The sequence below is a fragment of the Sphaeramia orbicularis genome, chromosome 10 (genome assembly GCF_902148855.1).
Source record: "Sphaeramia orbicularis chromosome 10, fSphaOr1.1, whole genome shotgun sequence".
Taxonomy (NCBI): Eukaryota; Metazoa; Chordata; class Actinopteri; order Kurtiformes; family Apogonidae; genus Sphaeramia; species Sphaeramia orbicularis.
The window spans coordinates 24,365,040-24,392,592 of NC_043966.1; the positions used below are offsets into that span (position 1 = coordinate 24,365,040).

Below are 27,553 nucleotides of genomic sequence, written 5' to 3' on the forward strand. Positions count from 1 at the left end.
CGTGACAAGTCTCCCTCCTCTTGCCATCAAACATCCAAGCAGCACTTGCTAAAAAGTAAACACGTGCGATAAAGCAACTGTTACAAGGTCATAATCTGACAAAAATCACTCATATTCACTATTTACAGCTTTGAAATTTCTATAAAATCTCTCTGAATCACTGTAAAGTGTTATAAAAACCAACATGCTTCTGGACCTCACTGAGGCATGCGATCGGCCCCATATTTAATGTTTGTGGAAATTACCAAAAATAGTCCCTTGCCCAATAAAGGGTTAAAGATGAAACAATATATATCAAACAATGTCACTATAAAGATGTCATTTCACAGACGGCAGTGGCAGTTACTTGTTATATTACAGATTTTTCACTAGTTTGTACCATTGAATATATGCTCACTGAAAAAAAATCTCCTATACTACAATCTTCTTCAGTGTCTTAATAGAGAAGGTTACTGATTTCAAAACAATTTCCTCAAACCAAAATAAAGTGACCTATTTTGATCTCAGTAGATACCCCTAAAATTTTTCTGACTTTTCCTACACTTTAAAGACCTTCTACTTCATTTTTTTTTTAAATTTACAGAACTTATCCAGGTTTTTCTTGAACATAGCAACCAAACATTTTAGTTTCTAAATTTAAGTTGTAGTAACTGTATGTAACCAAAAAGCAGATTGAACTTGGATGTTTAAAACCCTTAACTTAACATGGAAACCACTGCACCTCACTGCTGACAGGAATAATATTTATAGAGCCTGTGATGTAAGAACACCAAGCAAGAGAGAACAGGAAATCACCCTGGATGACAAAACTACTCTGATAAACTTATAATTAATCTTTTAGTCTGTATATTTATCCTTTTGATATTGTGTGTGTTTGTGGCCTGTGGTGTTTCTCATGTTGTAACATCACACATCTCTGCTGTGCTTTCTCTCTTGTGGTGTGGACAGACACAAACGCAGCATGGAACCAGGATGAGGCGTCCAAAAGCAGGTTTCTCCTGAAGGAGTTTGGTGACCCCACTGACTCAGACTCTTCAGGGCCCCCCACAACACCCCCTCCGCACCAACAGCAGCTGCCATCTCTCGGAGAAGCAGCGAGCACCAGCAGCTCCACCTGACGACCACAGAGCAACAGGAAGAAGTGCCATGTTTGTGCTCCGTGGGATGCGAAAACTAGTACCGTGTGTGACAAATTCATGAAGAACACAAAGCTTGTAAGTGCACACCATCATTACTGTGCTCTGCCAGTTCTGTGCATGAAAACACAGCAGTGAGGAAGCAGCCAGTTTCTGTGAGCAGATATTTATAGACTTTGGAGCTTAACTCTTTGTTTTCCGTTTGTCGGATGACCAGAAGCATCAAACATACTACTGTGAAGTCATCATTTTATGGCTAAACATATATATTTATCTCCAGAAATCAGCACTCTAAGTTCAAGTGTAATTAACAACAGGTTTTGTTATAGTATTTCTTACAAAAGAAACAGAAAATTCAACTTGACTGTTAAAATTTTCCAACTTTTTTCTCCTTAGTTTAACAATTTGAGACACTTTTAGCAGCTTCCAAAGAGGACATGGCAGAAAAAACACACACACACCACACACACAAAAGTGCTAATAGAAGTTATTAGACTTAAGAGGAAAATGTGTTGAATTGGATGACTTTCAATCTAAGAATTCTGAACTGAAACAGAAAAAGGCAAGTGTGCTCAACGTTTTGTTTGGAGTTTAAAAAAACAAAAACAAAAACGGAAACAACACCAGAATACAACAGAAATTATTTAAGGCTCTGTTAAATTCTCAGCTTCAGGAAAAAAAATTAAAACAAAACAAAAACCATTTACAATGTGTCCTGAAAAGTCACAAAAAAGCCCAAACTAGTAAAAAAAATTAAATGTTTAAAACTGGCTAAATGTATCATTAGTTTTAATAAATAGGTTGCTATAAGAAAAAAAACAACAAATTACAATGTTAAATCTGATTAACTGTGCCAGAACTTTTATCAAACCACTTTGCAGCGGGAGTTATTTGACAAAGTAATAATAATAATAATAATAACAAAAAAAAAAAAAAAAACAGCATCTCCTGGATTTAAAGTAACACACATCATGTTGTCAAACACAAAAATGCACTGTGAGCTCCTTTGGCCTTTCCAAAGTCAGAGACTCAAGAAAACTGAAAATGGAAGACCTGTGTCCACACGATTCATGCTTTGCAGAGCACAGAAATAAAAAGTTCTGCTGCGCAATAGAACTTAGGCTAAAAACAGTACAATGGCTCTTCATTATCACTTTAAAATTGATTCAGCAGAACATTTTTAATTTTGAGCATGCATGTTTTCAGATGGTTTAGCTGCCCCAGGCTACTGCAACATTAAAAAGTACATTTGTGAAAAATATACTGCCAGGAAATACAGTAGACTGGTCAATGCTGTTCTCTGAAGCTAAAAGTCAGATGTTAGGAGGTATTCTAAACAAACTGAGCTGTTTACCTGGGAGAGTCTGCTTATAAGCCCGTGTATGCATGCTGAAAAGTAAAAATGTTGCATCATAATGAAATACTTTTTCCAAACATGAGACATTATACAAGTAATAATAAAGTATATAATAGTGATTAAAGCAGCTTTAAAAAGAAGCTGCAACCTCACAAACACTCCTGCTTATTACTTCAGGGATACTTTCGACTCAGAGAAAAAAGAAATTCACAGATGGGTGTTGAAGCTCATTCAGAGTCAGTCTGTGTTGTACAGCTGAGGAGCGGCTCCATCCTGGGACATCGCAAAGGCCGTTAAGGTTGTTAAGGTTGCGGAAACGTCCTCTACATTTATGATATCAAAAATAGGACTGATGCATTTCCTGCCAGATGCTCTGTGACAGTCAGTCAGAAAACACCGTAAACAGAAACTTAACCGGCTGTGGTAAGTTTTGTGTTAGTAGGTGCAAAAGTCAGCTTGTGCCCAGGTTTATGTTCATCAAAATGCTTGTGGTGATCCAGACAAAGGGTACATCTATGAAAAGAAAAGAGGGAAATATTACAAAGATAATTAAAGAAGCACTTGTGTGAATTTTACATATAAATATGTATTAAATAAAGGTAGAGATGGCTCTTAGGCTCTTTATGTCACTGTGTTTAATATTATTATTTTTATACAATATTGGTAATGTTTTCCTCACCATTATCAAACTCACAAAGTAAACCTAAACTGACCAAAAAGAAAAATTCAACTGGGATTTCTCTGCTACTCTGGAGAAAAAAGATGGCGTATTATTAGCCTGTACAGAAATAGCTTAGAACAGAAATAGGATTTTAAAAGTGGGAACCTTCAGCTAGTCATGAAATTGGAATTACATACGGACTTCATTAATGAGCAGTGGTCCTATTGACCCAGATTAATCTGCCATTATAAGAAATTTTACTGAACTACCAGTATTTCTAGAACTTGACACCAATAGTGGCTAATACTGAACTTCTCAAGAGGAATTACTTACTTAAATGGTGCATAATTGCTCAAAATATATAAATTCAGTGTTTCCACTGATAATCCTTGCTGCTACACTATACATTTGATACAAAAAATCATTAATAGGTCTACACATTAGGCTATGCATATTCAAGTCTTGAATTTAAAATTTTAAGGTTTTACAACACGGAACAGTGGTTGTAGTGGTAGTGTCTTCCATCTTAATGGGTTGGTTCTGCTGTCTGTCACTACCAGATCAACTGCCCATTTGCGCATGTGTGACGATAACTACTTGGACAAACAGCCCGAAATGCATTGTCAGAGACATTCAGAGTCATTCTCTACTGCAGATGGCTACATCATTGAGTGTATCATGACTCAATAATTAATACTATTTTGTTATTAAATGTTATTATTAAATGCTGTTGTAGTGTAGTTATTTTCTTTCCTTGAAAATGCAGAACAGAAACTGACAACCCTGTGCACCACCTATGAAACACCGCCACACCAAGAGATCAATTCCACAGGAAACATTGAAATTACATCTAGATTTTTCACAGCTAGTTTTAATAGGCTGATTTGAATGTTCAGTTCAAGAGACAATTTCTCACAAGTCAAAGAAAATTATTTTCAGACTTTCAAATGACCTTGAATTTTCCCCTAGAGATACTGGCTATTTCCTGTTGCTAAAATACAGTTTTTTGTGAGATGGTTACAAAAAAGTTAACAGTGCTACCACAAACCTATGGAACATTCTGATACTGGTGTACATTTAACATTAGTGTGGCCTGTGCCTGCTCTACTGCAGAATATTTACAGAAATGTTCAATTACAGGACTAAATCTTGCTAAATCTGTGATTGTCCATGATCATCTGCACAAACAGTGGTTAAGGCAATAAAGGTAAAGTGCACTTCCTGTTGCAGAATAGATTCTTTTTCAGGATGTTACATTTTCCTCTTTCTATGGGTCATGTCACAGGGCTTTGTGCTTCATTAGTCTCAACTCTTCAAATCCCCCTCCACCCTTCAGCTGCTCACACAGTTGTGTTCTTCATGCCACATACTTTCTGCAATCTTATGATAACAAACTAAACCAACGGTTTGTGCACAGCAGCACTACCCACTCGTCTTTCTCACTTCCAAACGAGTCTCTCCTCTCCCTCGCATTGCACTGAAACACCACAGTCATCCATGTGTCACATTTCTCCTCAGCTTGTGAACGATTTTTACAGTCACTGGAGGGACATTTTAACACATTTTGTGAGTCGCCAACTATGCTGTGCTTGTAAGCTCTTTGGCGGCATGAATACAAACACAACCAGTAAATGAAAATCCATACCTCTTCCTTCATTGTACCACACAGGCTGTGCAGCACTGTTCCTGCTTTTCCGGCAGTGTGGAGTAATTCATCTGTCGGACTATCTCAGCAAACAACTCGTCCACCATGGTCTTGCTCTTAGCAGAGGTTTCAATAAAAGGGCAGCCCCACTCTTGGGCCAAGGCTCGACCGTCTGATCCAGCAACTTCACGCTCAGACTCCAGGTCCACTTTGTTCCCAACCAGGATCAGTGGCACCTTCTCGAAGCGCTTCACTCGCACAATTTGGTCTCGCATTGGTCTAATGTCCTGAAAAATGAAGAGGGAGTGAAACATAAGTGTACAGTTATTCTTAAAGCCACTTGGCTGTTTAGAGCTGATATAAAATAACTTAGTCACACTGTTTTACACAGCATTATCTTGAAAATTAAGTATGGTAACTACAGAGCATTGTATTTTCTTAAAATTGCAGAACACTTCCATGTTAAATGTACCTTCTCGCTCCCTATCAAGACAAACTATACAGCCAAACACAGTTCACACCCTGAGAACATATAGTCTCCATAGTTTTGGGTTTGACTTGGCTAATTTCAGTGAATAGCTGATTATACATATGTGATGCTGATGTAAAGTGTTAAATAAGATCGAAAACTAGGGCAAAGTTATGGAAACTGGGTTTTATGAGGTAAACAGTTTAGACTTTGTGAGGCAAGTATGTGTCCTCGATTCCTTCCAAACATTTAACTGAAGCTGTTTCTGGTTCTGAGCAGGTTTATGGTTAGTTTACATTTGAAGAGTATAATGTCTCTATGTAAACTGAAAGAAGGTATTAGAGAGCTCAACACGCATTTATACGTATCATGTACTAAATATTTACATATTTTCAATGACTTGTGAAGTATTGAACACCTTTATATTCTTCATACAAGTTAATAAAAAGAGCAAAGCTGTAGCAGAGGTGAACAAAGAACCACGAAAAACAGGAAACTACCACATCACCGGAGGCATGGCCAAAATATACAGTAAACTACATTGACAAGTAGATTATAATACATCTTTTAGACTGGTGTGTCATGTTTCTTATTCTTGATCATAGTCCAAAGCTGCTGGTATTTCCTAGACAGTGTTAAATTAGATAATTTTACAACCTAAAAGTATGTATTTAAGTCACAAGAGACAATTGATGCTCTATGCAAACACAACAACACATTTCAATGCTCATTATATATTCTATATGTATTTTTTGTAATTATTTCTTTTTATCTTTATTCAGCCAGGAGTCCCATTGATAACAGAAATCTATTTTGCAAGGTAGGCCTGGCCAAGGTAGTAGCCATACAAACTCAACTCATACAAGATATGCAAGTGAACAATAACAGAGGAAGAGCTATTCAAGCACAATGACCTCAAGAAAACAATGACATTCCTCTCCCACTGGATTCTGTATGATACTCTAAAAATCATTAATGGATGAGTGTTTTTAGTTTAACAACTTTTTGGAGATTATTCCAAGACTTTGGTGCATGGTGGGAAAAGCTGTTTTGCCAATGTCTGTCCAAACCTGGGGATAAATGTTGTATTTATCTGTATATTCATGATAGTATCAATCAGAGCTGGTCTAGGGTGTTTTCATTTTGTGTTGTTGTGATTGTAATGTAAGATGATTTCTTCACATTAGATGTCCATTGCATATGTTACATTAGTATGTGGTGAACGAATAGTTTGTAAATTGAAAAGCTGCTGCTGATGTGAAAAGCACATGGACATCTACAAAAAGGGGGAATACTTTACATTAAATGCACTTTACTACAGTAACACTGGGTGTGTTATTTTGCAGGTCTTTGGATGGTGAATTTCCATTACTGCTTCAGTAAGGAGCAGATCTTGATAAGTGCTTAGCTGATGCAGTTTTCACGTGTATAGTGACCCACAGATCAGATACGTACCTGGAATGACTGCTGGTTGACCAGGCTGTAGACCAGGATGAAGCCCTGTCCGTTCTTTATATACAGGTCTCTCATGGAGGCGAACTGCTCCGTCCCCGCCGTGTCGAGAATCTCCAGCACGGAGGGCGACGAGTCCACCTCAATCTCCTTTCGGTAGAAGTCCTCGATGGTCGGGTCGTATTTTTCGATGAATGTGCCGGTGACAAACTGGACGGTCAGCGCGGACTTACCGACGCCGCCGCTTCCCAGCACGACAACTTTGTACTCTTTCATTGGGGCGATGGAGGCGGCTAACTTTAGCAGCTAACGGTTGAGCTCCGCTGCTATACTCGCTCCAGAAACATTTATCAGATATTTTAAAGATCTAACAACAGAAATGCCTACTTAATGGTTATTCATAAAACCACTTCATTCACATAAACCCAACCCCGCTGTTCATATTTGCTGTTATTCCTATGCTACTTAGCTTGTTAGCGAGGAAAAGTTGATGTCCGTTAACTCCGCTGTTAGCTTGCGGTGAAGCTAACTCGTTTCAGGCTAAATTGACGGAGTCCCATACTCGAGCCTTTACAGCCGGTCTGAGAGCGCCGAAGTGCCGGGGACTCCACGACAAACTTGCCGTGTATTTACAAACAGCCAGCCTCGGTGGTGCACATTACAGCTCTCCTCCAGACGGCATGCCAGTCCCAGCACTCACACCGAACCACCGGTCACTGCCGCAAACACGCACCGCTGCCCGCTGATGTCCGTCTGGTCCTGGTCCGGGCCTGGTTCTGGTTCCGGCCCGTCCGGCACCTCGGCCTCTGGGTGTGCTATCGACGGATACACCGCGGATGCTGTATTATATCCCGAAGGGCCATTGGGTGCAGTTTGTTTTAACACAGCCCTCCTGGGTCTGAACGCTGAAAGAAAAGCTTTTTCCTGAAGCTAACCGCCTGTTTTCCGCTAACTACAGCATGACTTCCGGTCTGATTTTTGCTTTTCACATTAACAGTCTGACCTTTACAGCCCACTGTGAATGGGGAAACAGAGGTGGAAGTAGGATGACCAGACCCCCCCCCCCCCCAAAAAAACAAAACAAAACAAAAACAAAAAACAAACAAACCACAAATTGGCAAAAAAGTGTGTCCGAGTGGTGCCATGTAGGACACGATACACACATTCAGATGTAGTCCTTAACTTTGATGCAGACTGATTTCAGTGATGCAAAAAATAAGCACAACAGAAGTTACAGGTTAGGCCTTCAGCATGTGAAGAATTTACCAAATACACTTTACTTAAAGCTTATTTATAGTAATCACTAAAATAATCTTAAGTTTTGCAGGTCTTATGCAGTTGTCATACTATGTATTCCTTTCCAAATGGTTCAAAATGCATTAAAAGTTTCCACCTATACTATCCAGTCCTATATAAACATGACCATTATAAGTATTCAGATAATTTACTCCTTTGGTAGTAGTAGATCATTTACTGGTACTTTAATAAAACTACTTATATCACACTGTGAAAGCACTGCACCTAAATTTAAATAAATAAATAAATAAATATCAGTCATAAGGTAAAAATTGTCACTGTGCAGTAAAATGGTTCGACTATTGTATATAGGGTACTCCATGTTCTGTATTAATTTTACTGGTACATTAACATTTATGTTGTATTTTACTCTTATAGATGTTTAAGACTGAGTAGTTTAATCTACACAAGTGCATCATATTCTGTAAGATTATCATGTCTGTAGTGTTTTGTTTTTAGCTTTTTGACATTGTATTTTTCAGTTAATCTAACAGGTTTAATAGTTCATTTCACTTGAGGAGAAGAATTTGATTCAGAATCAACACATTTAGTTATACAATTGTTACTGGGAAGGAACAGGAGTAAAAACTGCAATCTGAAACATAACTAAAGCTCTAAGATTAATATAGTGGAGGAAGAAGTACAGTTACCTACAGACGTAGTTGTGTAGAAGTATACAATGAAATGTGAACATGTAAAGTACAAGTACCTCTTGTGTAAAAGTACTTAAGTTACATTCCATGTCTTGGAAACATTATATCCAAATCACTACATTAAAAGTTGACCCCATATGAAAATTAATAAAAGGTTTTCTATACTCTACTACTTATTGGTGAATGTCCAATTCACCCTTTAATCTATAAAATATTTACTGTTTTGTTTCTTTTTGATTCAGCATAGGGATACTACGAAAAAGTGTACAAAAACTATATGAAAATTACCAAATAACACTTGGTCAAGTCCATGAATTAGATATTTGGGGGGTAAATCTAAACATATTCAACAATCTGTGTGTTCACATTTACAAAACAAACTGAATAACAAACTGAACAGGAAGATGATCACAATTATGTGTTTTATTAAAGTTAAAACAGAAACAGCAGAACTCATCATAGGCACAGTAACTAACTTTTAATAGCTATACACGGCAAAATAAATTGGCATGTAGCACAGCAGCACATACAAGCACCACAAGCAGAAAACAGAGTGAAACAATAGGTGACTAAGAAACAGCAGTCACTTTCAAGTCTGTCCTAGAGCGTCAGAAAGAGTTTTTTCATATGGCTTAGTCCTGAACAGTCTTTGGCCCTCGTCTCTTTCCACAAGTCGCCATTCGGTGTGGAACTTTTACATGTGTACCCAGGTAATAACAGCTCACCAAATGATGGATTAAAAATTAAGGTAATTATTTTAATGTCGATGCATGTGCTGTTTTTAGACAAATTAAATGAGAAACATAAAAAAAAAATCAAACTTTCCATCTTAAAGGCACAATTACAACTTAACAGTTTTAAAATGATGTTAACAATAAATTCATCTTATGATATAGTCACAATCTAATGAATTTGTTAGTGAGTGTAACACCACAGTATTTTACGTTCAGAGCTGTTTTCCCACACACTGAGACAGACAGTGGTGATAATGGGAGCTGGTGAGGTGCTTCGGTGAGTTTTGGGTACACGACATACAGAGACCTGTCTCTGTGCACAGAAGCTTTAAGTCAAAAATCAATGGTCAGAGGGCCGTCACAGTTCATCAGGATGACTCAGTCAATCCACCACTAGGACAAGTGCCATGGCAACAAAATCGCTGGCTTTAAGAGCAATTGAAGAGCATCACATGTCCAAATCTGCAGGAATAGAGTTGTGTAAGGTCGTCGCTGCTGCAAGAACGGAGCGTCAGGAATCCAGGTTGTTTGTAATTTTGACTAAAATCCTGAGGAGAATTCAGATTTATTGTTGTTTTGGATGATGACAGTGAGGAAGCAAAATAAAATCCATTACATGAACTGACAGAAATGAACCTTTAAACCCTGTGTGCACATTTCCATCTATGCCCTTCTACTGTTTGATCTGATGTCACTTTGCTGCTTTTCCACAAACAGCCTGCAGGAGGCGCCACGCTGTGCTTTGTTTCGATGCATCACTGGAGTTCATGCATCCACCCTCAGCACTGACAATAAAGGAAAGCACTGGTTTGATATTCCAGTCCATTCTTGTCTTCTTTTTCTCGGCCTCTTCTGTGTGATTTCAGAATCAGATACTACTCGACAAAAATGCATTTGAAATGAACTAAAAGAAAGCTTTCTTTAAAGAAAATCATTCATGGCTTACAGCTAGGCAATGTCATGCTTGGCAACAAACAGGGCTCTAGCAAACCAACAAAAAACAAATAAACAAAATACAGATCCCTTGAGGCAATCTTGTTAAACAAACAAAAATGATAGACATTATCATATCATTAACAATACATTGATTTTTAATCAACTCTTTTGTCTATATTTATTCAAAATAAATTTTGAGTATTTTGACATAGTTATGTACATAAGTGCAAACAAGGTGAACGTCACACATTCGTCTACACCTCAGCAAGGACTGACATCACCCAGCACAGCTGGGCACGAAGAGACCTCTGGACCAAAACCGAAACTGAACTGACTAATGAACGCCCACCTCCTCACACAGAGATGAGCGGGTGTTCAGTTGGTGAACCACAGACTGTACTGTATATAAAGTTTAAAGTCTTTATATCACGCCCATGAGATTTTACGTAAAGAGATGAAGAGTTCAGGTCTGTCATTCAGTCCAAAAGCCTCTTTACCTCCCTGACAGAAAGGTGTTTGCTTTAAAAGCTAAAATCCATTCTTATTTTCCAAAAACACCATGTACAGGAACAAAATACCAACCAACCAAACAAAAAATTAAGGTCAAATAAACAAAACAAAATAAACACCTGATCTCCCCTAAGGACCTTTGGATATTACAAGGATTTAAGTTTTCCATACAAAATATTTAATCACATTGCAATACAAGACAAATCATTTAGACATTCCCTTTTTCAATAAGTTAGTGTAGTTCATTATTTTAAGTGGATAATAGAAAGGTAGCCATGTTGTCATTTTGCTGCCATAGCAACATCAACTATTACCATTAACAATGACTCCATCATTGTATACAAATGTAGATTTTCATATACCTTTTTTGTGGTTGGTCTACACAAACTATTAACTATGTATAAATGTTTTTTATTATTTCCATGCTGTGTTTTTTATGTAAAAAAAAAAGTTAAACTTACCATTAATACATGTAATTTTCATACACAGCTATTACATCTTTATACAATGATCGAGAAATAAGGCCCTCTGTTTATGCTCTGGACTGAATTAAGTGTCCACATGCTAAAAGATCTGATCATCCTGCATTAATGATCAGAGCATTTTGCATAATTATGACTTTTGATTCATTTCTGCACAATGAAATAAAGCGGGGCCAAAAGGAAATCAAGTACAGGAATATGAGAAAGGGAAAGAGGTAAAAACCTTTTTTTCGTGCCACATCACAATTCCCCAAGCTAATATGCTCTTGTGCATCGAAACATACCTCTAAAAATTCACGTGCCCTCAGAGGCACAGTTTATTAATCAAGTATTCTTTTTTGCAGCTGGACAGCAGTTCGTGAAGGCATAATGATGTGGGGTGGGGGGAGGGGTTTCTCACCTGGACAAAGCCAGCCTTTCAAATCTCAGACAAATATCTTGTCTGAACAAACACTCGGTTAAAGTCACTGAATGATAAAGAAACTTCTCTGCGAAAACATGTCAAAGACTTTAGAAAATGTTGTCACTGCAGCTGCTCAACACACTTAAATAGAGGATAAAGAAGTCGATGTTGAACTGAAAAGTGACATTTCTTTTCTCTCTTTTTAATTACAGATGTACAAAATGGCTTTGTACAACAGACACCCATTTCACCACTGTGTTGGGAATAAAAGAGGATCCGCCACATCAAATTATTGACTTAATATTACATAATGATATAGTTTTTCTGAATACACTAATAATTCTGACTTTGCATTCTAAAATAATGACATTATTTTCAGATACTAGGTCTTTATAGGTCTAAATAATTTTAACATACCATCTCATTATTTTCAGGAGTCAAGTCAAATGTTTGAGTTAGTTTCATTAGTTTCAAAAATTTTAAGATATTACCTTTTTGTTTTGAGGCACTAAGTCAAAACATTTAGATACTTTTTCATTATTTAGAGAAAACATATCAAGTCGTGAGATGCTATCTTACAATTATGAGAGAACAAGAGAAGATTTTTGAGATATTAGCTCATTAATATACTGCCATTAACTTTGAAAAATTCAGTATTTATTTTATTTATCTATTTATTTATTACTTTATTGGGTAGGGACAATGCACATTAATGAACATCTGTATTGAACAATATTAGATGTAAATGTGCCTGATTACTGTGAATATGCTAATTATTTTTGACATACTCAAATTATTTTTTAAAAACTCCTAATTTTTCAAAACTGCATCATTGTAATGAGAGAACACATCAAAATCTTTAGCTCATTATTGCAAGGAAAGAGTTCATATAGTTTACATTCAGTTTCGTTGCCTTAAGAAAAGAAATGAAATCTTGAAATGATATTTACCCATTATTATCCTGGAACACTAGCTGTTTTGAGATACTGGTTTAGTAGTTTTGAAAAACTCATTAATTTCAGAATGTACCTTGTTATTTGTTTTAGAACGAAATCATTACTATTAAGTAAATATTATAAGATGATTATTTTGATTGATTTGATTGATCTTTTTCCATCACAGTGGTGGAAATGAGACTCCATATTGTACAGTTTGATGTCACAAAGATATAAACAGTAGCTGATACTTGAGGATGTAGAGTGATCTGTATTACTTCAGTAAAAACACTGTGTCAGTGTCCACCGGAGTGAATCCACTGAAGCACTAATATCTCCTCCTGAATGGCTGCGTCACACGTCAGCTGCTGTTTACATACATCCTCCATAAAGGACTGAGAACTGTCAGAAACTAGGATTTCAGGGAGCCAGGTGTACTCTGGGCACTGTGGGTACTTTTGAAGGTAGGGGTACAAAAACTGACGATAAAGGGTACTGTAATGTACCTGTACAGTGTATACTTGTACTTCAAAAAGTACGACTCTGCTCTACCTTTTCTGAGAGTGAAAGATATTTCTAAAAGTACTCACACAACCCACTGACATTAAATATAAATCTATATAACAATACACTTAGTTTAATGTCTTAACACAGTATCAGCTATGTGACCTCAGAATTAGTCTATATATAGTGAATTGTTACGTTTCAACATGGGCCTCATTCTGAAGGCCATGTTCAGTTTTTGCATTAGATACATTCACAACACAATAACATTATCTAAAATGAATAATGTTCAGTGGGAGATGCTGATATATCTGCAGCATTTACAACTAACCAAATATGTGATTTGTTGATTCTTACATAAGCTAAAAAAAAAAAAAACATCACTGTGTTCATTTTTACATGAACAAACAGACAGCACAGCTGCCTCAGGGAAGAAATTATATCAGAGATGTAATTTATTGCAGTAATAATAATAATAATAATAATAATAATAATAATAATAATAATAATAATAATAATAATAATAATAATAATAATAATCTGTCTTTGAGTACTGCTCCATTCCTACTCTGCACTGACTGTGATAGTTTAAGGAGACTCGATAGAGGCACATTTCAATTTGGATCAAACTGATAATTCAGATTCTGATTTTTTTTTGGCCATTTGTTTTTCTGTTTGAAACAACGGTGGCAACTGTATTTAGAGTCTAATGACTTCTGACAAATAAAAAAATACAAATAAAAAATAAAAAAAACAAGAGAGTAGAAAGACAACATTTTTAAGTCAGACGGGACATTTTCAAGTTCTCAGCTTCTCCCTGATGAGCCACACACATTAAAAATCTTGCGCCACGTATTAAGCCTCGTTACACAAACTGCACTTTTTAAAAGACGCAGAGGGAAACAATTATGTGGAAGAATTGTCTGGGCTTTGCATTTAACGCTGCAACTCCTTGTGTTTACCACCACATGGCACAGAGTTTGGACACAGCTGGAAACAAACCCAGCTTCCATCTTGTGCAAAACGTCTGACATCAAGTGAAACAACTCCAGAGGTGCCACTTTAAATGTATGTAATCTTACCTGACCCTCAAACACACTGTCTTCATTAGGATTTCATGTTAAATCAGATCAGGTTTTGTAGACTAAATGTTTTAAGAAGGTAAAACATCAGATTGTCAGTCTTTTACACGGTTTCTGATCTAGTGTGATGCTTAGATTCCCAATCAAACAGACAATTATCAAGCACAACTGATTATCAAATCACTAATCAGACATCATGACCAGTGTGTTTGATTACTCAAAATAATCATGACCTTGAGGGCTTTTTATATCAAGAACATTGTGAAAGTCGCTCAACTCAGCCCCTTTAATATTACGTTAGTTTCAAGTTATTTTAGGGTTGCAGTGATGTCATACTGTGTACATTTGTGTATCTAAACTCACATCTGAGTGCAAAGACAGAATAGTTGTGAGATTAACTTTTAAGGTTGATGCTTAATTTTTACTTATCATTGCTTTTATGCAAATGAGAGATACACAGCATGCTGATCACTTCAAAAGGGAAACTTTTTACAAACAAATTGCATTTTCTTCTGTCTTTATTCCTTTAACGGTCACTGCAATAATTGTTGTAGTAAAAATTGTGTTTTTAGTTTTATCTTTCAAGTTTCTACTCAATCTTTGTTTTCATTCTAATCATTTTATCAGTTTTGTCTAAACAACACTTTGCATGATCTTATTTAGTATCCTACTGTTGTATCATGACTGTTATTGCTGCCACTGCATTAACACCTATTCCACTGAGGACTAATAAAGTTCAATTAGACTTGACTTGTATATCATGTTTTCTGTTGCACCATAAAAATCTCACTGTTGCAACCCCATATTCATTAGTTTAAGTTTGAAAACCTAATTTGCATTTGTTTTAAGTCAGTGATATTAGATTCTGATTGAAAAATGAAAATTCAAAATTTTGTGAAGCAATAAAAACTGAAAATGGTGGCCAATGTAGCAACTATTTTTTCTTAAAAAAAAAAAGAGCTACTGTATAAGATGATATACAGTATTTTTGGAACAACAGATATTTTGTCTTTAATTGTACATTAAAACATTTTTCTTGTCTCCTCTGCAGCAGATAAATCAAAGGCACAAACAAACAAATAACTCACTGACATTTCAGAGATGAGATGAGAGTAAAGACCATAGAGTAATAAACATGGTACTACTCAAATCTTACATTTCATAGTCATCTCGGAACGTAAACGTGAATGATATGAAATACTCTTTCATTTTAATGATGTGTAACGGACGTACATATGGATTTCTATTATTGGTTTTTCAGAGTTTCTGACTTTAGAACAGTCAAATGTGTTGGGTTGCCTTATGGCTCCAACCCATAAAGGGCATTTAGTCTCAAATAAGTGTGTGTGTGTGTGTGTGTGTCTGTGTGTGTACTTTTTAAGGTGTGGGCGTGTATGGCTGTGAGAACAAGAGAGCTCTATTGCTCAGCCTGGTCTTCAAGTCTGTATGCATCAGGATGGCTGCAGTAAATCAACAGTAATACGTCCAGGCTTGTATTGCGTTCTGAACTGAACATCTCAAAGTAAGTTTCACATCGCTCAGCCAGTGTGCACTGAAGGTTAGGCACGTGTTTGCTGCATTCAGAGAAATGACAGCCCTGTGAGCGCACAGCTTTCAGGGGCTTTAACTGGGGTTTCGGGAAAGGCTTACTGAGTTGAGTGCCATCGGAGCCGCCACCAGCAGTTTGGGGACGGGACAGAAATGGGTTTCCATGGGAACACATTGCAGCTCCACCGGATCAGGAGTCAGAAGCTCTGAGGCGTCTACTGGAAAACAGAAGGGTGGAGTGAAAGGACGGACAAGTCTCTATAAGGTAAAAGCAATTTTTACAGGTTCTTTCTCATTTTTGAAGTTAGGAACAAAATAAGTGCATTGTTTTTTCAATAAAATGGTTTGAACATCTAGAATAAAACCTGCCAGAAGTCAGCTGCGGAAAAAATTAGGAGACTGCAAGAAATGTCACTGAAAACCCCTGGAATGTCACCAAGAATGAGACGGATATTGTAAGTCATTAAACAAAGCCATGGTGTTTGTCTTGTTGCCTCAGAGACGACCAGAAGCAGTAACAGCAAAGTTAAAAAGACCTGGAAGCTGAGGTTGAAAATCAGCATTATTTAACCAAATACTGATCTCTGAGGTCATCCTGAGGGGAAAAAAACATTAGTAATGTGTTGTTTAAAATGAATATGAACATGCTTTATTTGCATTATCTGAGTTCTGAAAACACTGCACCATTCCTAGGAGATGTTATCATTTTCTGTAAATGATTTTTCTAAATGACAACAGTTTATTTGCAATTTGGGAAAATGTTGTCAATTTCCAGAATAAACAGTTATCTATAAGTAGTAAAATCAGTGGTCTCTTAATTTTTTTCCAGAGCTGTATTATGGGCAATTGAATAGGGCTGGGTATCGCCACTGATTTTCTGAAATGGTTTGATTCTGTTTGATTCAATTTCAGCTTCATTTCTAATCAGTATTGATTCAGTTTGGGATATTTAAATCATGATTCTGACTTTTCTTGGATATGAAGGAGATTCTCTTGGAAATAAAGTTGGTACCTCTACAAGAAAACCTCTAAATTGGTGCATTATTCCAAGCAATATATCATAATTTGTCTATTTCAATCTAATGTACCCATTCAGGGCAGAGGTGACAAATGGGGTTAAAGGTCAAGTTTTACCCATTCATGGGAAAAGGCATGAACTAAAAATTGATCTGTGGATTTTATTATTCAATAACAGACAAAATAAAGACTGATTTGAATTAGATTTTTAAAATTAAATATAATATTAACACTCAATTTGCGATACAAATACAAAATAGTTGAGTGCTACATTAATAAAAGGTTATTAAGAGCTCAAAGTAAATACAAATAATGATCTTAATATTTTATATCAAATTAGTGTATTTAAAATTTAAAGCTTCAGACATCAGACATGAATGTGACCATTACTAATATTTTCTGGTGAAGTCTGTTTTTTGTGGCTTAGAGGTTGTTTACATTGAGAAGAGCTATGTAAAAAAGAGACGCTAACAAATATGTTGTCTATTAATCTGTGTGACTGAAGTCTGAATGTATATTGAAGGAAATTCAGCAAAAAAAAAAAATAATAGAAAGGTGTTTAATTAGTATCAGGGTTATTTGTAATAGCAAACAAAGAGGACAACGTGGCATGAGATGGTTCAACACCAAACTAAGATGAAAACAGCTTCATATTTTAAGGTTCCTCTCAAAATAAATTCTGTTTTCATTCATATCACAACAGACTGAAAAGCAGAAAAAAAGGATGAAATGCGAACATAACAAACCTCACAGAAAACTCATGAAAAAGACTAGACAGACCCTACAGAGCTAAAAGAAAAGAGAACTGAAATGAAGGAGCAAACCTGATTTGAGCCGGCAGATTCAGCGAAAGGAACAGTGGTGACTGGGGTCGAGGCCGACGAAACAGTGGAGGTGGTGGCACCGTGCATCATGGGAACTTTTATTCAGGCGAGTCAGACGAAAGACAAAAGGACGAGGATGTAGGCGGGGAGGAGGGGGGGACAGGAATGATATGGTTACCATGGTAAAATGTGTAGGATCAAAAAGTCATGGCACAAGTCCAGTGAAATCGCCAGGATGACATTAAACAAGTATCAAGACACATGCAAATGAAATAAGAGATAAAGAAAATCACATATTTAATAGGCCAGCCACTAAAAAAAGAAAAGAAAAATGCACTATTTACCAACAAACAAGGAAATACACAATCATACAATCAAGTCAGACACAATATCTGTCTGATAATTGTATTTGAATGGACGGGGCGAGTGTATGAAAGGAGCAAATGATCAATAAAGCAACAAAATACCATCTTTAAATAGTCTACAATAATGTGACACAACTTCTCTTTGTTTTATTCTTACATTCATTTATGATTCAAGAGGAAATGATATCTTAAGATTATAAATATAAATCCATAAATGCAACAAATTTAGCATTGAGAACTAAGGAAGTAAATAATGTTAAATAAAAAAAAAACAGCTACATTTACTGAAACTGTCCTGTCAGAAAGATAAACCATTATCCAATAGATAAAACTAAGTCAACATTACAGGTAATGCAATATAACTATTAGATGTTCATTAAACACAAATTAAATAGCACCTCTTTTCTTAAATTTAATATAAGCAGGTTCAATAGATAAACAAAAAATTCTACATATGACTAGATTATAATAGACTAAAACCCATCTATACTATACTGCATACATAATAATCATATTTCAACTGAATAAATATGTTTTACTCTAATGGAATATGTGGATTTTATCCCAAACACTTCAATAATTACCACAAAATATGACACACTAGCACTAAATATATTCTCTGGTAACATTAGTTCACTTCATATTCTCCAAATGTAGATTCTGATTCAATTAAATGCTTCTATTCTGACAAGAATTTGAGTTCTAAAAGACATGTTATTCCAAATACTCTTGTTAACATTTATTTACAGTTTTATTTACTTAGCAACAAGCTACAAACACGAAATATATTGAATATATTTAAACTAATAGATTATGTCAAACCTCCATGACCACACTAGAGAAGATGTGATGATTTCATCTTTGTCATTTTATTTCATACATAGGCTTATATTCTGAAGTCATTGTTACACAATAGGCACAACCAATCATTGTCTTACACACATTAGACTTCAGGTAGTTTATAATGATGCTATGAGATTATTATAAATCACATAAATCTAATTATTTGGCAGCTTAATGACACTGGCAATAAAATCGTCATGGGTTGGTAAAACATAGGGTCTTTGTCTTTTTGTAAGATGCTGATTTCTACACTTTTAACTTAATGTCCCATTATCTCGCTTCTTACCTGGACCCCGACGAGGTGATGTGAAATATTGCTACCAGTTTTACACCAGCAGATGGGAGTATCTTACATGTTTATGTGTCCAACCTCTCCACACCTGGTGTCAGGGCAGTGAAAGTTGAAACCAAAACGCCCTTGGTAGGATAACATGAGCATGTCTGTGTTTAAATAAGATCTTTGTGTTGGAGTATTTCTCATTAATCTATGAGTCCATTTGAAAACATCACACAGGAAGGGCAACACAATTTACTTTGTCAACATGAAGTCCAGGGGTGTATCCTCTGTTCCTAGTATTTACATACTTGTGCCCTTATTTACACATTACGTACTGCTTTCGTGCTACCTTTTTACTGAAAGGAGAGAGAACAAACTCATAGATCATCAGAATAAGAAAGCCATGGAAATGAAATATAAAGCATCATCAGGTTAAGAAAGATAGGGGGACAAATATGTCAACAGGGTCAAACTAACTCAACACAATGGAAACAAGCCAATAAACAGAGGGAAAATACATATAGCAAACTGCTTATGTAAAAGGACAACTATGTTCATTGCAGATATAATGTACCTACAAATATCGATTTATGTATTTTTTACAAATGGTTCATAGAATTACTTTGAGCTCTGATGCACATTTTTTATAGTTCATTTGTCCTCATGAAACTTTTTAAAATGTCTTCCAAAGAAAAAATTTTAACAACTCTGGGTTGTGTAAAACTGTGCAGACACAAAAAACAATGTGCATGCTCACTGGGCTTTAGATAATGAACATGATTCTCTGTATGACAGAGTCTGAAACAACAACAATATATATGATATACGCATTTTTTTTTTTACATGTCTTCAGTCTTTCCAGTTACAACGGGATATTTGGGCTTTTTTTAACTACACCTCAAAAAATCTGTTTTTAAAGTAATATAACTTACATTGGGCTGGTCACTGTAATGAAAGACTAAATACTCTGTGTCTGCTGTGTCCATATGTTTTCTGTAATGGTTTAAAGTCCCACAAAAACAAGGTTTGTCAGTTCTAAAAATGGAAGGAACAGTTAGAACACTTACATAAGTATCTGTATCAGTGTGGACACGAAGGGAAATTATTGTTTAATAGAGCTAACCAATAGGAGGATCACAGAAAATATTTTAGTAAAAGGCTTTTTAAATGAGAAAAGTACAGCTTAGTTAATGCTCATCAGAGACATAAAAAAACATCTCATCAACACTTGTGATCAAAATGTCTGTGCTGAAAAGTCTTCTCAGACAGTTTGTTTTTCACATCCACATGAGGCTTAAGCTGCAGTGACACTAAATAACTCTAATGTGGTGACAGGCTAACAACAGTCACAAATGTGTTAATAATGATTCAGTAGGTATAGAACTATGTAATTAAAGTGACATTTAACTGTCATTAACCTGTGTCTCTTACACTTTCTCTGATGCTTGTGTTGTTTCAAACCAGCTGCACTTTGAGTCTCATGTGTCAAAGTTTAATTGGACTGAGGTGAATTGTGAAGAAGCTCAGGAGACTTGGATCTGGTTCTGATCCACATAAGAATCTGAGGCGAAATCTTACCAGACCACATAAATCCATGTTTTCTCAAGGTTTTGAAGGGTTTAAGCACGTTGATGGTTTTTCCTAGTTGTTATTTACCCAGAATCTCTTAATTTGTGTTTAATGTTGAACCTAAATAATTAGGCTAACATGGCATCATTTCCCTGCAGAGTGGAAGACAAGTCTCAGCAGAGTTTCTCTGTTATTTCTACTTAAGTGCTGTGCAAAAACACTCCTACAATGGTATGGAAAATTTGTAAGTGAAAATGCTTGTGTGGGTGAATCATGCAGTGATCCTGGACCACATCTACATTTTCATAATATCCAAGTTTGTGTCTGGCTTTAAAAACAGTTTCTGTATTCTTAGCTATCCATTTATTTTAGAGTTTATTTTCATATGGTACTAAAGATTAAATTATAAGTTTGTGGAGTATATAATGTATATTGTTAAAATTACATCAAATAAATGATGATGAATAAGGGGTGGGTGATCCTGCCAAAAAAAAAAAAGAAAATCCTATTATAATGCTTTAATCACGATGATTATCATGATTATGATCAGGATCAATGATTTAAATCACAAACTTTCTGTGCAGTATTGAAATGTACAGATGCATTAGAAACAGCCAATGGATTTTTCTATGAACACATTACTACACTGGTGATACTAATATGTCCTCCAGTTTACTATTATACAGCTCTGTAAAAAACTAATAGACCACTGGCTTTACTATTTATAGATATCTGTTTATTCTGGAAATTAGTGACATTATTTTTTCCCAAATTCCAAATAAAATGTTGCCATTTTGACAAAAATCATTTCCAAAAAACATCTCCAAGGAACAGTGCAGTGTTTTCAGATCTCAGATAATGCAAATAAAGCACGTTCACATTCATTTTTAACAAGGAAATACTAATGTGATTTACTCGGGATGACCTCAGAGATCAATATCAGGTTCAATAATCCTGATTTTCAATCTCAGCTTCCATGTTGTCTTTCACTTTATTGTTGATTCTTCTGGTCGTTTCTGAGGCAACAAGACAAGGACCTCAGCTTTGTTTAATGACTTGTATTATCCATCTCAGTCTTGCTGACGTTCCTGGGGTTTTCACTGAAATTTGTCGTGGTCTCTTAATTTTTTCCACAGCTGTATTTGCATATTTACTATTAACATAACCACTTGTATGCAAGTTGAGTGGCTAATTACATTGTTAATGAAGAATTGTAATTATTCCTCCTGTAAGTTTTCCTCTTTTTAAAGTGCAAAAAAATTATATCCCAGCATGTACTTTTCAAATTCTCACACTTAATAAGACATTTGTCTTCAATCTTCTGTCAACATGAAGGCAGGTAATGAGAGGATTGGGAGAAATATGAGGAGCTTAGTGTGTTGTATCACACACCTATTCCTCAAGAGTGTTCTTTTAATACACATTCTCTTTCGCTTCAACAGTACCGTGTCCTTGGCTAAATACAAAGTGACTACTTCAGTCACTTTTTGTTTTTGCCTTTTGGTTTTGTGTTTTTCATCCATCACACTGATACTCAAGTAACATTGTTTAGAAAGAGAGGCACGAAGTCCTTTGTCCAATGATCTGAGTTGTATAATAAATAAAAACGCTTGATTCCAAGTTATGAAATGCTCACTGAAGTTATTTAGAAAAAGGAAGGGAATGACACAAACTCTTAAATCTATAATCTTCATCAGGCGCTCACCCTTAGGCTGACATCTATCCACAAAGTGTGCATCCCCACACACTGTGTATTTGCCCTATATTTCCTGTATGAGCTGTCAGTGGCTCCTCTGGCACCATGCACATAACAGAGTGTCTACAAAGAAACAACAGGTAAAACAACCAACAGGATGGATGAAGTGTGTGCCTGTACTGCTGAGGTGTGCAGGGACTCACCCGTGGGGATAAAGGCTGGTTGTTGAAGCTGCATGTTGGCCAGGGCTTGCTGGTAGTGAAACATGCTGGGGTTGAAGACTGTGGCAGCAGCTCCGTTGCTTTTCTCTAAGATCGACCTCTTTGGTAGCGGCTGCACTGCACCTGGTGGCAGAGTCTGGAGAGAAAATAACAGGAGGGAAAAGAGAGGGATGTAAGCAGAGGTGGGAAGTAATGACGCATAAATACTTAACTTAGAATTTTCAGGTTCATGGACTGAAGTCGAACATTTGTTTTTCCGACAGCTTTTTCCTTGATCTCCTTCATTTTAATTCAAAACGGGCTCATCAATTTAGATCTATACCATGTAACCTATAAAGACCCAGAACTATTTTTGTGGTGACTTCCAAATGGATTTTTTTCCTACATTTAACCATTACCAAGTGATTTATTAGCATTTATTACAATATCATCCTTTGCATTTTTTCAGTGAAAACAATGTATTTTCCTATATTTAATTTACTGTGTAGGTGTTAATAAAAGCTCAATGTAAATTCCAAAGCTATTATTTCAAAGCAGAATAAATTGAAAGAAACATTACTTTTTTTCAGCAATTTATTTTACATAAAAACAAGTCACTTGTCAAACTACATGAACCAATGCAGCAGAAGCTGACGGTGTTTCCATGATCACTACAGAGACTATGGATGCATCCTGAAAAGATACGTAATGCTGCTGAAAAGTAGACGAAATGCATTCATAAACTACCTGAATTATTCTACTGTATTGACAGGATTTGTGGTTAAAAAGTTATTATATATTTTGGATCAGTAGATGCTTTTGGGTCTCTTAGGATTACAATGAATTATTAACTATTATCTTGGACTGGAGTAGTTTCTGTACACCACCACAAGAGGGCACTGCAGTATATTAGATGAGGAGAGGTGAGTCAGACCAGCCCAGAGGTCAGGCCAAGATCAAAATGGGATTGCTAGGACTTCCTTAACTAAAGGAGTTAATGCAGAAATGGAAAACAAAAGTTAAAGGTCTAGCGGAACTGTTAAACTAAAACTAACTAAAACAGATAAAGCAGCGAATAGAGAAAATTTAACACACATGATCGCAGAAGCCACCGTAAACCAGCAACACTGCAATAAATGCAAAAACTACACAACACAGAGACATTTTATCGATTCTTCTTTGTTACTATTTTGTTTGCTTTTCTGCCTGTATTTCTTCTCCTCCTGCATCAGCACTCCAGATTGACCTGATTATGTTACAGACGCTCACAACCTTTCCTCTTGCAGCCAGCTTCTCTGAGATTATATGCACTCACACAGCAGCAGACATTTATGAAAAAACAAAATCCACAGACTATGTTCTCACATTTCAGGCAGGATGCAGGATACAGTGTTACCCTGATCCTTCACTGCATCAGTAAACATTATCCAAGTGAAGAGCAAGTAAATCTACTGTTTCAGAAGCTGATTTGTAACTTATGTGAAGCTGACCATTGTTACCTGTGCGAAGAAGGTAATGCATGTGCGTGTTTGTTGATTTGTGTAACACACCAATTGCTGCACCAATTTCCATGAAATTTGGTGGAAGGGTAGGACTGTTTTTAAGCTTATTCTAATGTTGAAACAACTGTAGGGTGCTTGTCAGGAAGGTGGGACCTTGGCAGAAGTTGGTGGTCTTGCCCTTCTACTCTTATATCTGTTCAGTGGTGGAAACTATCAAAACATTTCTCCTCAAGTACAGTTTTATAATATAATTTTGACATACCTATTCTTCAAAATCTCCACTTTATGCTACTTTCATGTTACTAAACAGTGTCTTAAATATGCTCCACATTCAGGAACATTAAAATGTGCTATATATTTATCACTGATAAAAATAGAATCATACAGTGTTTACAATATTATAAAACTCTACCCACTTTGAAATATTTGCTGATAATATCACTTGGAGTAATTCTACACTGTGATATTGCTACTTGTGGATCATTTCAGGATCTGAGAATCTTTTCCACCTCTGCATCTGTTTTTGCTTCAGCACAATTCATCATATAACAAATAAAGTGAGAAACCTTTTAAACTTCCAAACAATTGATCATTATAACAAGTACAAACACTTCTCGATGTCTGTTACTGTAACCGAACTGTAGAGACTCACCAAGGCTGTGGACGCTGTGTTTTGACTGGCTTGATGCTGTGTAGCCTTGATCCTGGCCTGCAGGTGAGCGGGGGGATGAAAGTATTTGCACTTGTCTCGACTGCACCGTCCCTTAATGTAGTCCATGCAGACAATGACAGAGTTCTCGCTGCAGTCCACCATGCCAGCCTCCAGAGGATGAGCATAGCGACAGTCACTCTCTCCTCGTGTGCAGTTACCACGCTGAAACTCCCGACAAACCTGAGGGGAGGGCCAATCAGTTTTACCACCAATATAAATATTTTTGTCATACTTTGGCTGAACAAAGTAATATAATAATGGCTCACAGGCTGCGTACCTCCAACTTATCTGTACGCACATGTTTTTGTGCGGGTGTGCCATTGCCGATGGCTGCCAGGCCAGTGGGACTCCCAGGGACCAGCAGGGGAGTACTGGGCAGCAACTCAGGCATCAAGCCCATGGCTGGAGCCATGTGGCTGAGATATGGACTGAAGGCCATACTGGGACTTGTTGCCAGGGAAGGAGTCACTGGGAATGTTGTCTGAGGGAGGAAAAGAACGGAAGAGACAAAACAGCATGTTACTGGACAGTTTCATCTGGCATGAGGAGCAGGTCAGGTGATATACTAACTAGTGTTGTTTTAAAGAGTGACCACAGAGCACTGATATTATGTTTAGAGAACTTTTTTTTCATTTCATTTTGAAACCTTTTGAAAACCTACTAATTCTACTGCTGCTGCAGTTGAATAACACTGATGTCTTTGAAATCCTCGGCAACAAGATTTTAGTCAAAACATACCACAAAATCTAAAGAAAAAGTTGACAACACCTAACTTGGATTTTTCAGAACTCACAATCATATTGGCCAAGAAATTAATGTATGGTCCATTTACTATATCTTTCTCGTGGTGTTTGAAAGCTTAAGGACAAGAGCAAGATTTTAGTTCAGGTCTGTGGTTTATTTGACAGATTTCAGAAAAATTCCAAGTGTAAACATACAGTTTCATTTTCAAGAAGCTGAACTTTATGATAATTATTCCGCTACTGAAAATAACAGCTGCTCAGCCACTGACTAAACATCCTTCATAGTTCAGCAAGAGTATTAAACTGGTTTAGATGATCTGTAAATGCCACAGGGTGGTTGTACAAGGAGAGACACAGACAAAGGCTTAGATCCAACTAATAATCAGACTTCAGACAAATGACTAGACACATTTCTTCCACATAGCTGTTTACCAGCTTTAGAAGAACTAATTTGCTTTGAATTTGAGTAATTTTCTCTCAGTACAGTTACCTTGGATTAAATAATTGATACCTGACCTGCATATTTCTAGCAGGTAACTCTGCTTCCAAAATAATTTCGCATCAAAACATTTAACGAACAAAACACAAATTCTGACCTTTTTTTCTCAATTTTTTGACATCAGTTATCACTATTGTTACCATGATAACAAAGGGCTTTTATTTCTGACCTTCTAATTCTGAAGGAAAGGTCAAAGAGTATAGAACCAAAGAGGCTTTTGGGATGACAGCTTTCAGTCCAACATGGCAGAGGTGTAGATCTGCTGCTACACACTATTGCCACTGAACAAAAATAAGATTTCACTTCTTATCAGTGTAAGTTCTGTCACAGTAGCAAAGAGTATAGACACAGTGATTAGAGAAACAAGATGAAACTGTGGTTTTTGAGACCTGCTTTCAGTTCATAATGCAGGAGATGAAGCTCTGTCACAAGACTCTTTTGTTGTGGAAGGATATATTGACTTTCAGTTGTGAGAAGTTCTCTGGTGGGTGGTATTTAGTGAAACTGTCTAACTGCATTAAACCTAGTCATGAAACTAAGTCTAAAATACCTTTATGAAACCAGGTCATCAATCACTACCTCAAAAATCACAGAGCACCTCTAAAACAGTATTTCACTGTACTCACTATGGGCTGCAGCTGTGCTCCAGGCAGCATGAACTGCATCTGTTGAGCCAACATGGCTGCTGCGGCTTTCTGTTGGATTAGGTTGTTCCTCCCATTAATCTCCAGCTGGGTTTTCAGGTGTGGAGGTGGGTGCAGGTATTTGCAGTTTTCCCGTGTGCAGCGACCCTGAGGGGGGACAGCATGGACGGAGATGAAATCACATAGCCAGAAGACAAAGCATGACTTTTATTACTGGATTTAAGGAAAAGGAAGCCACATCAAGGTAGACAAGAACACCATGATGAGAATCTAATATTGACACAGGACTATCCATCAACAAATAATCTACTAATTGCAGCACTCGATGTGGGCTCAAGAGACAAGCAACTGAATTTTTATGAACAAATAAACATAAAAAAATAAAAGAGTCCTACGGTATGTATCTGTGCATTGCATTCTGCTGAAATAAAGCACTAATGAAGTCCCAAAAGACTGTATATTGGATAATTCATGAGGAATGTCCAACCACTTTCTAAAAACATCATTAAAAAGGATGTTTTGCTGAATTCATCAAGATCTGAACAAAACTGAAATGCAGCAAACACAAACAGATGTACGGCACACATCTGCAATTAGAATTATCAAACCATTTTAAAAACATGGCTATTCATTTACAATTAATTTGGCAGCAGTATAATAATCATATATCTATTTCTAGCCATTTTAAACCACTGTGTTCTTTAAGTAGGTATGCATTTTTCTACAGGAGAAGACAAGTCAAACACAGCCTGTGAGAAAAAATGAAGCTGGAGAGTGAAAACATATGCTTGACTCTCACGATAGTGTGCAATAGATTCTGTATCACTACCTGGTGCTTATCAGCTCCAATAAATAAACT

The 27,553-nt window shown here is 36.5% G+C and overlaps 2 protein-coding genes across 6 annotated transcripts in view; both read right to left on the reverse strand.

Annotated features, from left to right (window-relative positions):
- Nucleotides 1-1,368: 1,368 nt before the first annotated feature.
- On the reverse strand, nucleotides 1,369-7,684 carry rap2c (RAP2C, member of RAS oncogene family). The gene is made up of 3 exons (XM_030145558.1): nucleotides 6,724-7,684; nucleotides 4,800-5,086; nucleotides 1,369-3,006 (listed from the first exon to the last, which is right to left on the reverse strand). The coding sequence occupies exons 1-2, from the start codon at nucleotides 6,994-6,996 to the stop codon at nucleotides 4,808-4,810; spliced, it is 552 nt and encodes a 183-aa protein (XP_030001418.1). The 5' UTR covers nucleotides 6,997-7,684; the 3' UTR covers nucleotides 1,369-3,006; nucleotides 4,800-4,807.
- Nucleotides 7,685-9,072: 1,388 nt separating this feature from the next.
- The window catches only part of mbnl3 (muscleblind-like splicing regulator 3), a 31,334-nt gene continuing 12,853 nt past the window's right edge, over nucleotides 9,073-27,553 (reverse strand). Inside the window, exons 2-7 of one of the 5 annotated variants that reach the window (XM_030145289.1) lie at nucleotides 26,677-26,841; nucleotides 25,086-25,289; nucleotides 24,749-24,988; nucleotides 22,598-22,751; nucleotides 17,645-17,739; nucleotides 15,869-16,018 (exon numbers count right to left, since the gene is read on the reverse strand). In XM_030145289.1, the coding sequence (XP_030001149.1) occupies nucleotides 16,001-16,018; nucleotides 17,645-17,739; nucleotides 22,598-22,751; nucleotides 24,749-24,988; nucleotides 25,086-25,289; nucleotides 26,677-26,841 (876 nt within the window). In that variant the 3' untranslated portion in view covers nucleotides 15,869-16,000. Of the gene's footprint in view, nucleotides 16,022-17,644; nucleotides 17,740-22,597; nucleotides 22,752-24,748; nucleotides 24,989-25,085; nucleotides 25,290-26,676; nucleotides 26,842-27,553 lie in introns of all 5 variants that reach the window. The other 4 variants (XM_030145290.1, XM_030145288.1, XM_030145287.1 and 1 more) reach the window with 4 other exon arrangements.